This window comes from Emydura macquarii, unplaced genomic scaffold, assembly GCF_026122565.2.
Source record: "Emydura macquarii macquarii isolate MOO-44397 ecotype Brisbane River unplaced genomic scaffold, CSIRO-AGI_Emac_v2 contig_2676, whole genome shotgun sequence".
Lineage (NCBI taxonomy): Eukaryota > Metazoa > Chordata > Testudines > Chelidae > Emydura > Emydura macquarii.
In genome coordinates this window covers 13,822,078-13,833,358 of record NW_027132813.1, presented here as the reverse complement: position 1 = coordinate 13,833,358, position 11,281 = coordinate 13,822,078, and the positions used below count along the sequence as shown (strand labels likewise).

At 37.9% G+C, this 11,281-nt stretch overlaps 1 protein-coding gene across 1 annotated transcript in view; it reads left to right on the top strand.

The window, feature by feature from the left end:
* Positions 1-11,281, top strand: part of IARS2 (isoleucyl-tRNA synthetase 2, mitochondrial) — a 50,315-nt gene that overhangs the window by 552 nt on the left and 38,482 nt on the right. The window contains exons 2-11 of the mRNA XM_067564933.1: positions 488-610; positions 1,259-1,415; positions 5,659-5,807; positions 5,899-5,948; positions 6,048-6,157; positions 6,246-6,336; positions 6,780-6,895; positions 8,029-8,198; positions 10,358-10,448; positions 10,681-10,832. Coding sequence (XP_067421034.1) covers positions 488-610; positions 1,259-1,415; positions 5,659-5,807; positions 5,899-5,948; positions 6,048-6,157; positions 6,246-6,336; positions 6,780-6,895; positions 8,029-8,198; positions 10,358-10,448; positions 10,681-10,832 — 1,209 coding nt within the window. The remainder of the gene's footprint in view (positions 1-487; positions 611-1,258; positions 1,416-5,658; positions 5,808-5,898; positions 5,949-6,047; positions 6,158-6,245; positions 6,337-6,779; positions 6,896-8,028; positions 8,199-10,357; positions 10,449-10,680; positions 10,833-11,281) is intronic.

Sequence of the window (11,281 nt, the reverse complement as noted above, 5' to 3'; positions counted from 1 at the left end):
CCTTTAGAAAATAAATGGTAAAACAAGGTGATGTGAAACTGCAGCTGCTTAACCTGCTCCATTTTTAAAACGCACATTATTAGAGCTTCCTACAAACCCGTCTCCATCAGTTTAGTCCATCTTGAGTTATTTGTCACGGAAAACAGAAGAGTTTGGTTATAAAGCTTGATGAATGTTAAACACAAGCCAAACGTGTCCGAAGTGTAATTTCGATTTCAGTGGAATTATACGAAGAACAAATCTGGCCAAATAAGTGGTCTATTCAATGTAAGAAAACAAGGACAATATTGTTAGCATGGTAGTGGAGGTTGGCAAGTAATTTACAAGGTATTAAAACCCCAGAGAGGAAAGTCTTCACTTTGGGGAGTTGGAGCAGTTCTATCTCTTAGTTTTTTGACAGTTGGAATGATTTTAAAATAAACCTTTTTTTTGAACTACTAAAATGTAAACATATAATGAATTAAATGTTTTCACACTATCTGCACAGAAATGTGGGTTTTCAGAACTATATTCATGGCAAAGACAAAGGAAAACAAAGAATGAATTTTGTCTTCATGATGGCCCACCGTATGCCAATGGAGACCCTCATGTTGGTCACGCGTTAAATAAGGTAGGTATAAGAGTAGTACGCTTAAGGTGTTATATGCCTTCTGTAAGGTGCTGTGCATTCTCATTTCCCATTGAACTAAATGGAAGTTGAGAGTGTTCACTACTTTATAGGATAGGGCTCTTCATTTCTATTTAATGGGTAAGTATATACAGTAACAATGAAAATGACAAATGGCTCTGTGTGGTTCTTACAGTTTCGCCTTGGTGTTCGGATGTCAAATTTATTTTAATTTTGACAATGTAAATCCAGTTTCTACTTCAGCCCTACAAACAGTTAGGTGCCTAGCTTGAACATATTGTACATAGTAACTTCAGAAGTATGTTACCATAGTAAAATGATAATTCCATTTTGTTATAGCTAGGTGTAACCCTCAAACACCTGCATAGTTGCAAACTGTGGCCTTCAGTTGTGCAAAATTTGGTTGCCCTTGATTAAGAGGTTCTAATGATGTGCAGTTAGAAAGTACAATAATGTGCAAATGAAACATAAATGTGAAGTCTGAAACTTAATCTTTAACACACCTGATTGTGCTTGGATTTTGCAGAGTTCACCAAAATCAGTTAGATATAAAGTAAAATACAGCCCTATCATGATAATATGGTAATAACAATAATATCAAAAATAATATTTGGCCTAACATTTTTTCAGATTTTGAAAGACATCACTAATCGGTTCCATATGATGAGAGGGTATAAAGTGCACTATGTGCCAGGCTGGGATTGTCATGGGTTGCCCATTGAGTTGAAAGCACTGTCAGAAGTCAAAGAAGCTCAAAATCTGTCAGCGATGGAAATTAGACAAAGAGGTAAACTGTCCTTTGCAAAATTTTCCTAGAAACATCTGTGACTTTAAATATTGTGTTTTATAAGGTGTTTTTGAGTCTTTAGTGGAATTTTATTTTGATATCTTCCTGTGTGTCTTCATTTTAGTTTCAGTACAATGACATTTGTTAGGAACATCTTGGTTATAAAATGTTACTTGATCTGCAAAATACATAGGCTAAGCTTAGATGGAGGGTGACCTTTGTAAAGAGGGTTCATCAAGTATACAAGTTTGTATGAACCATTTTAAATTATAAAAACCATATATGGAAAGAGGGCATTACAGGACATGTACATCTGGATTCTAATGTAGATCAGTTCTGTAATATGAAATTAATATTGTATCCAGTTTTTTATTGAGATTGTATGCTGAGTCACTGTGTTTAAAAAAGAAAAATATGTTTGAAAATAAAACTATTTCCCCCCTAATGTTCCAGAACTAGTCTGGGTCATTATGGGGATCAGGAACATGGGGAATCATCATTGAGTGGGTTTGTTTCCAGTGAGGCCACACAAGGATTGGTCGTTGGCCCTAAGATTTTTATTAATGACCTGGAAGAAAACATAAAATCATCACTGATAAATTTTGCAAAAATTGGGGGAGTGATAAATAATGGAGAGACCAGGTCACTGATTCAGAGAAATCTGGATTGGTTGGTAAACTGGTGCAAACAAACAATATCCATTTTAATATGGCTTACTGTATACATCTAGGAACAAAGAATGTAGGCCATATGTACAGGATGGGGGACTCTACCTGGGAAGCAGTGACTCTGGAAAAGATTGGGGGGTTATGGTGGATAATCAGCTGAACATGAGCTCTTGTGATTCTGTGGCCAAAAGATCAAATGTGATCCTGGGATGCTGTCGTGGATCCATTGGGTCGGTGCTATGGCCCCATCATTGTAACAGTCTCTAGGACTTTGGGGTTTCAAGGGGTCTCACTCTTTCTCCAGGGTAAGTCTCACGGCTTCATCACCTCCTGCTTCAGATTGTGAGCTCTGTTCAGCGAGTCCCACTGAGGCAGAGTCCTGAAGGAGACTTGTACATTCTCTGGGGATCAGTAGACCTCTGCAAGCACCTGCAGTGCCATTCATACAGTGTTGTCAAAACAGAAGGGTTTATTAGTCAAATGAAACACTGCATAAGAAGTCTTTAGGTTAGCATAGAGAATTGAAGGTTAAAGAATAGTCTATTCTGATTAGTCAGAGTGCAGCCAAGCTGTAGTGAACCCATGTTATTCAAGCTCCATCTCTCTATCCATCTGATCTCCTTGACTCCTTTGTCAGACCCCCAAGTGTGCCCGTGCTTCCCATAGCCATCATTTAACTTCCATTTCACACACCCCAGTCCTTTGTTCCTGAGCTGGGGAGATGCAACTGTGCTGTGGTGCAGAATGGTGGGGAAGTCTTTATCTCTCTGGGTCATTGGTTGCTAGGTGTCCATGTCTAGGCAATTGGATTAGCCATTGTATTCTCAAGAGCTCCATTGATATGGGACCTAAGGCCCCAGACAGGTAGGCACCATTCATACCTGTCCTGAGAGCAAACAGTCCCTTTTCATTCACGAAGTAACAAATGCAGCATACGGGGAAAATCAAGGCACACACAGAGTTAAAAAAAAATTACAAAAAAATCCCAATTCGTCATAGAACATAAACAGGGGAATCCTGAGTAGGAGTAGAGAGATTATTTTACCTCTGTATTTGGCACTGGTGTGACTGCTGCTGTCGGGTGCCCACAATTCAAGAAGAATGTTGATAAATTGGAGAGGGTTCAGAGAAGAACCAAGAGAGTTATTAAAGGATTAGGGAAAAAAAAAAGCCTTATAACAATAGACTCAAAGAGCTCAATCTATTTTGCTTAACAAGGGGAAGGTTAAGAGGTGGCTTTGATTACAGTCTATCAGTATCTGTATGGAAAACAAATATTTAATAATTGGCTCTTCTTTTTAGTAGAGGAAGGCATAACATCCAATTGCTGGAAGTTGAAGCTAGACAAATTCAGACTGGAAATAAGGCATACATTTTTAACAATGAGAGTAATTAAAAGCATTGGAACAATTTGCCAAGGGTTGAGGTGAAGTCTTCATCATTACAATTTTTAAATCGAGATTGGATGTTTTTCTATGTTTTTCTACAATATGTTCTAGGAATTATTTTGGTGAAGATCTGTGGCCTGTACTATACTAGACCAGATCAGCATGGTCCCTTTTGGTTCTGGAATCTATGAAAACACATTTATTTATTACCTCCGCATCATGTGTAATATTGGAAAACTGTAGGTGGTGCCTTCTGACAGTTTATTGTGGATTAAATGGAAAGTGGTTTGATCTTGTCTTGTAGTTTGGTTTATTGGTAACAGTTTTGTCATGCAGTGGAATGACTGGCAATGACAGTATACGTGCACTTTAGACTATGCAGTTTATGTGCTGATGTAACTTCATATCTCTTGAGAAAATTGTCTTTGCAAACTGCAATCAGTATGCACTGGCAAAGCAGTTATGGAGAACATGATGCATCATATTCACTTGCTTCAACAACTTTTTTTAGTTATTGGTAGGCGTATTTGGGATAATGGGCGTTCACACAATTTTAAGTCACAAATGTAGTGAAATGTCTTTCCATTTTAAGTTGGCTTGTAATTTAAATATGGCATAATATTCAAACCCATGTTGGTTAAGCTATTCTGGTGGTTTAAAGTAATGCTTTTAAAATAATGTGGTACATGGGGAGATGGTTTTGGATTTAGCTATATTAGAAAAGTGAGTGGTTTTTTTCTGCCTTTGTATGGTGCTATTATAAAATTGACTTGCATCTTGGTTAGCTACCATATTTCTACCGCAGATAGAGCTGCATTTTAGAGCTGAATAAAATAATTCCTGTGAGTGAATGCAGGGCCTAGTCCTACAACCCTTGTTCATGATTAGTCCCGTTCAGTAGGGCACCAAATTGTATTGTAGCTTCTGGAACAGAGGATGTTCTTCTACCCTTTTCAGAACTTTCTGATTGCTGCCTCAACCCTCCTATGTTTTTGTTGTTGTTGTTGTTGTTTCTCCATCTCTCTACTTGTCTCTCTGTCTCTCCCACCACCCCTACTCCACCACCTACTGCTTTGATTTGAGAGGAGGAAGGGGTGAGAGAGAGACAGGGAAGAAGGACGAGAGAGAGAGAGAGAGAGAGAGAGAGAGAGAGAGAGAGACAGAGAAAGAGCTTCATAGCTGGGAGCTGTGACCAGGCAGGAAGCGGGCGGCTGCCGTGCACCTTCCCCAAAAGCCAGCGGCTGCTGCCTGCCTCCCAGCGGGGACCGGGCAGGAAGCGGGGGGCTGCAACCCGGCTTCCCGGGACTGTAGAAGCTGCCGCCTGCCTCCCAGCTGGGAGCTGTGACTGGGCAGGAAGTGGGCGGCTGCAACTTGGCTTCCCTGGACTGTGGCGGCCGCCCGTCTCGCAGCTGGAGGCTCCCGCCGGCCTCCGAGCTGGGAGATGTGACTGGGCGGGAAGCAGGCTGCTGCCGCCTGGCTTCCCCAGAAGTCGGCAGCTGCCTCCCACCTCCCCTTCACTCTATTTTCCCCGGGTACCCCCGCCTGTGTCTCGCGTACCACCAGGGGTACGCGTACCACAGGTTGAGAAACTATGTTCTAGACCATATCACTACTGCCTGCAGAGTTCTGAATAGAGCTTGTCAAATAATGGAGGGGGAGGGAGTTATGAAATGAAAAAATCAAAATTAATTTGAAAAATTATTTGCAATTAACAGTTTAACCAGCTCTAGTTCTGAAGAGCAGCAATTCAACTTAATTTCAGGCAGCTGCTTGCTGCTTTGCAAAGCTAGGAATAGCAGCAGAGGCACTACAGCTCTTGGTCAGTTGACATTCATTTTACATTTGGAAAGTTGTATAAGGTTAGACATTTTTTTCCTTTTAAAATTAAAGTTTACATTCTGTAAAAATGAACGGCTTACATCCTCATGTTTGCATGAAAAAACTTCCTGTGGGTGATTGGCTTTTTCAAACTCTGCCATTCACTTTGATGGGCCTACTCATGTGAGAAAAGCATTCTGAGGCTTGCAAAAGTTGCTATCATACAAATCAAGTTAGTATCGTTTTATAATTATTTTGTTTCTAGCTGAGATTAATCTTTCTCTAGCATTAGCATTTTCTAAAACTAATTAAATGGATCATGCAGATTTTAAAAATACATTGTTTTTGTCAATTATTCTTCCTTTTTAGCCAAAGAATTTGCAGAAAGGGCAATTGAGAAACAGAAATCTGCCTTCATTCGCTGGGGTATAATGGCAGATTGGGCTAATTGCTACCACACATTTGATGGGAAGTATGAGGCAAAACAACTGAGTATCTTCCACAAAATGTATGACAAGGTATGCTAGTGTGTCATTTAACAAAGTTCTTAAATGATTTAAGTTACATTTTAGTTTTGATCCAGTTAACTCGGTGTTTTTCCGCCTTTAGGGTTACATTTATCAGGACTATAAACCGGTATTTTGGTCTCCTTCAGCAAAGTAAGAATCAACTTTACCATATTAGCTATAAAATATAAGTAGAGAAAGTAATGCATTTTCATGTTAATGTGGTTTAACCCATATTTGATCTTCACCCAGTACAGCCTTGGCTGAAGCTGAACTTGAATACAATCAGCAGCATGTCAGTCGTTCTGTATATATCAAATTCCCCTTGTTGAAATCGCCTCCGAAGCTGGCCTCTGTGTTAGGTATGATTTGTAGTATTTAGTTCTTATTAAGACTGTGATATTTTTGGATTTTATTACAAATGACTTATTTGTAAATTTGCTTCCGCAGCTGGATCTTCCACTGTTAGTTTGCTAATCTGGACTACGCAACCCTGGACTATTCCTGCCAATCAAGCTATCTGTTATATGCCAGATTCAGAGTATGTATTTAACTTCTTTAACTTCATGAATCTGCTTCCTAAGTATCAATATTTATTAGCAGAGTTGCAGTGCAATGCTATTAATAGCAAGACTGAAGTAGTAGGCATCTCAGATTTATTTAATGGAATATTTAATTGTTTACACAACTCAGTTTCAGACTTTCTTTTTCCATCTCTTTTTTAAAAGTTAAATGTTTTGCATTATTTTTAGTTCTCTAAAGCTATTGCTACTTTGGGGCCTGCTCTTGCATTCATTCTATTGAAATCAATTGGAGCTTTGAATGTGAAACAACTGTAGGATTTTTGTAGTTAAAATCACATTTTCAGACAGTTTAAAAGCAGCAAACTTCTAAAAAAATTTTAAAAAGTAAAGTTTAGTACTATAACGTTTGCTAATAATGATTTTTTTCTAATTTAGTATATTTAATATATTTGTCTTGTAGGTATTCCATTGTAAAATGTGCAAATACTGGTGAATGTTACATTCTGGCTGCAAACAGAGTTGAGTCTACAGCTGCCATTTTGGACACACAATTTGAAGTTATTTCAACGTGTAAAGGTAGAATTTTAATTATTTTTTGAACGTTAATTTGTAGAGTACTATGTTGTAGGCATTTATTAAAATGTTTGTGAAAGTAGAGTATCTTTATATGTTTCATTAGCTACACACAAACTTTGCACATGTATTTATAGTAATTTTAGCTAAAAACATTATGAAGAATGGTAATCAAAATATAACAAAGATTCAGCTTAGTGTCTTGGTGGTGGTAATAATAACAGCTAAAATTTTCAACCATATACTTCAGAGTGCTTTACAGAAGTTATCCCATTTATAAAATGGAAAGAAGAAGTTGGAGGATAACTTCTATATAGAATATACAGCATAACAGGTGAGGGGTGAAATAGGAATACAGTTTATCTTGGCTGTGCTGTTTGCATCCAACCTGAAATTCAGGTGGATTCCTGACCCAAAATAGATACAATTCATCTGAATCAATCTTGTATGAAAGTCCCAAATGAAGTTAACATGGGTCTGGTGTTGGTGTACTAATTGCCTGCGTCATTGCAAAATCCCCATGTGAGCTGTTGAAATTCCTCACTGTGGAGGCATTAGAGGTGCTGAGGCTGAGAGTGCCCATCTTAGTCCTGAGTCTGCCTATCCAGACTCTTGGGGAGGGAGGGATGCAGTAAGGATTTGCATTTGGGGGGGTTGTTGAAGTATAGTTCAAATTTGATCTCTGGGAAGTTAGAAGCAGAACTGGGGATAGATTTTGATTCTGTTCTCTTCAGCCTTGTCTTCAGACTGTTAGATCACAATATATTATACTGCCATGCTGGTTACCAGAGTTAAATATTGGGCCCTGGTACACTGAGACCTAGACAGCAACATATAAGAATGCGCTTAGCACCTGTACATTAGGAGTGCCTTATATAGCTCAACTGCTTCTGGAGTAGTGTTGCCTGGCTCAGAAGAAAAAAATACTCTTGTGGATGGATGTGGTGTGTCTGTGTAGGGGTCGAGGAAATGGGGTATAGGAAAGCATAGTACTCTTGAGGGTGGATAAAGAAAACTGTATCAGAGTATGGATATTTGTGTTTTTATTTATGAATTGTAAATATTTTGTTCTGACTAATTTTGAAAAAACACAAGCTGAGCTTAAAAGTTGAATATCTCCTTTCTTTTTGCTTCAGGTGTTGATTTGGAAAATGGTTCTTGTGCTCATCCTACAATTCCTAGCAGAGAGTCTCCTTTCTTGCCAGCAAATCATGTGACAATGGCAAAAGGAACAGGATTAGTTCACACAGCTCCAGCTCATGGTATGGAGGATTACAGTGTAGCTTCCCATCACCAACTGCCTATGGTACTTTTGTTTGTTTTTTTTCTTCCCTTTTAACCTGTATATATTTGGTCACACATCATTAGAATGTTAAGTGTCACATAACTTTTGCATGACATTTAAAATTGTTTTGATGCCTGTATATAACCATATGAATGTCATTGATAACTTGTAAACCAACTGTAAACAGGACTGGCATTTGAAAAGCAAAAGCTTGGATTCTAAAAACATAAGTAGGAAAAATGGTTCTGCTTTTCATCCAATTGTTGCATAAACTTGGCAGTGTAGCATTGGAATGGAATATTCCTTTTTGAAGAAGAAAAATTTTGAATACAGAGAGATCAGTTGCAAATTCCAACTTTTTGTGCCTCGGTTTGCCAAGCCATCAATAAAATAGGTAATTGTTGTTTTAGTATTTCTCAAGGAGCTGTGCGGCCTTTGAGAGATTCTTGGGGAAGAGCAAAAATGCTACATAAATGTAAAAAGTATTAGTAAAGAAATAAATTAATCAATCCTCTTTCATGGGAATTGCTTAAAAGAAAAAGTAGGTTATTAGCAAAAGATTTACAGTAGAACCTCAGAGTTATGAACACCAGAGTTACAAACTGACCGGTCAGCCACACACCCACACACTGCATTTGGAACCAGAAGTATGCAATCAGGTAGCAGCAGAGACCCAAAACAAACAAACAAAAAAAAGCAAATCAAGTATAGTACTGTGTTAAACTACTAAAAAAATAAAAGGAAAGTTTTTAAAACAAAACAAAAAAAAAAGATTTGAGAAGGTAATGAAACTGTTTCTGTGCTTGTTTTGTTTAAATTAAGATGGTTAAAAGCAGCATTTTTCTTCTGCTTAGTAAAGTTTCAAAGCAGTATTAAGTCAATGTTTAGTTGTAAACTTTTGAAAGAATAACCATAACATTTTGTTCAGAGTTACGAACATTTCAGAGTTACAAAAAACCTCCATTCCTGAGGTGTTCGTAACTCTGAGGTTCTACTGTAAACTACAGTTCTGTCATATGTAGATTTTTCCTTGTATTATTGTAGATTTCTGTTGGCTTGTCTTGTGGTTTTTTTTTTTTCTTGCTTGTCAAATAATCAGAGTGCAATTTGATCAGCTCTTGGATAAAGGAATTTGTATGAATAAAGGAATTAATAATTGGAGGAGAGATCTCCACGGAAAATCTAGGAGATGGTGACAATAGTATTTGGTTAAATACATCTCCAAGTGCTTTACATTATACAGAGGGAAACTGAGGCAAAGAGTGGCTAAGTGGTTTGCCATTACTCATACAGCAAACTCGGCTGTTGACTTTTCCAGTCTAGTGCCCTATCCGTTGGACCATACTGTCTGTAGTGGTGTTGATAGTTGATTAGGTGATGCTGTTCGCTGTTAATCAGTGCTGAACTAGTGCTGCTGCATGATGTTATGGGGTACTTACTGTTCTGTGGAAGGTGACATGTTTTGGATTAAACAATAAAGTGAGATTTTTGCAACTTATTACCAAAAATGTCTCGTCTCACTACTTGCAACACAGTGGCTTTGTCTGCCTTCCTGATGATCCCCAGAAGCTTCAAATGGATAAAAGTAGTTTTTGGGCTTCTGTATTGAACTAGTGTTTTGCTCTGTAGAAAGGCTGACACCTTCCTCCTCAGAATTGGCTGTGTGTGTGTTTCAATGATGGATTAGGTGATCCAGTATGTGTAATCAATTAGCAATATCTGTGTGCTTTAGGATCTCCAGCAGAAAGGAATAATATATTATAATGTTTTAAAGCAGAAGTCTGACATGATCTACCTTGTACTTAAGATTTTTTTCTTGGCGTTACTTCTGTTAGGCTAAGTGTACTTCTGTTATGTTTGTAGTTATTCTGTCTGTCAAGAATTAAGTGGAGTTGTACTCTTTGACTTAGGGTAATAACATGAATGTTGTATTCTCACAAACTCAATAGAGTTCATCCTTTGTAGAGGATTCAGGCTTAGTAACATGTTGGCAAATTTCAGGGTTGTCACATCATAATTACCTTTGACTATTAAAATTGACACCTTATTTCTCAGTCTGCCTCAGATGTATGATGTATTAAACTGCAGTCTTAGTTCATCATTTAAGATTCTTATAAAATAATAGGAATACAAAAGTCTCTTGATATTTTGACATTACTTAAGAATATTCTTATTTTTAGGATTGCCTGGTGGATGAAGGTGGATTTTTTACAGAAGCTGCAGGTTCTGAGCTTCAAAACAAGGCTGTACTAGAAGAAGGAAATGAAGCTGGTTAGTATCTCATGTTCAATTAGTCAATATTCTATAAAGCATATTCTGTCAAATATTTTGAAGGCTCATGGAAACCAAACAAATCTTACAGTGGGTAAGATATTGGCACTTCCCGTTAAGAGAATGGGAAATGGATTGTGGGGAAAGGAAAGAAGTGGGGTTAGTAGCAGCAGTAGTGTTGTGATAATCTGATTTCTTAATACCTCTATCTCTTATTTCTCACTTTCAATAGTCATTCAAATGCTTCAAGCAGCAAAGAGTTTATTAAAAGAGGAGAAATATGTACATAGCTATCCATATGACTGGAGGACTAAGAAACCAGTGATTATTCGTGCAAGCAAACAGTGGTTTGTGAACACAGCAAATATCAAGGCTACAGCCCAGGTAAAAGACTTAGTTTACTTTTTTGGGGGGAGTGTAAAGGGCATTACTATCTTTGAATAACATTTACATCCCACTGCAGAAGTATGCTTTCCTCCCTTAGTGTTTACAAACACTTTGCAGCTGATAGTAATCCCAGTCTTATTAACAATTAGTTTAGAAATTATCAACAGTTACATTTTCATTTATTTGCCACCAATTTTGCACTTATGCCCTTTACCATTTAAGACTCAGCAGAAGGATGGTTCCAGTGGTTGGGAGAGCTGGGTTCAAGATCCCACTTAAGCCCAGATTTCCTGTAAGGCCTTTGCAATCACTTAATGTCTCTGTGCCTCAGTCCCCTATTTGTAAAATTGGGATAGTAGAGGGGTTGTGAGGATAAATGCACTAAAGATCGTGAGGTGCTTGGTAGCAGGGGTCATGTAAGTAGTTCAGATAGGTAGATTTAAGTT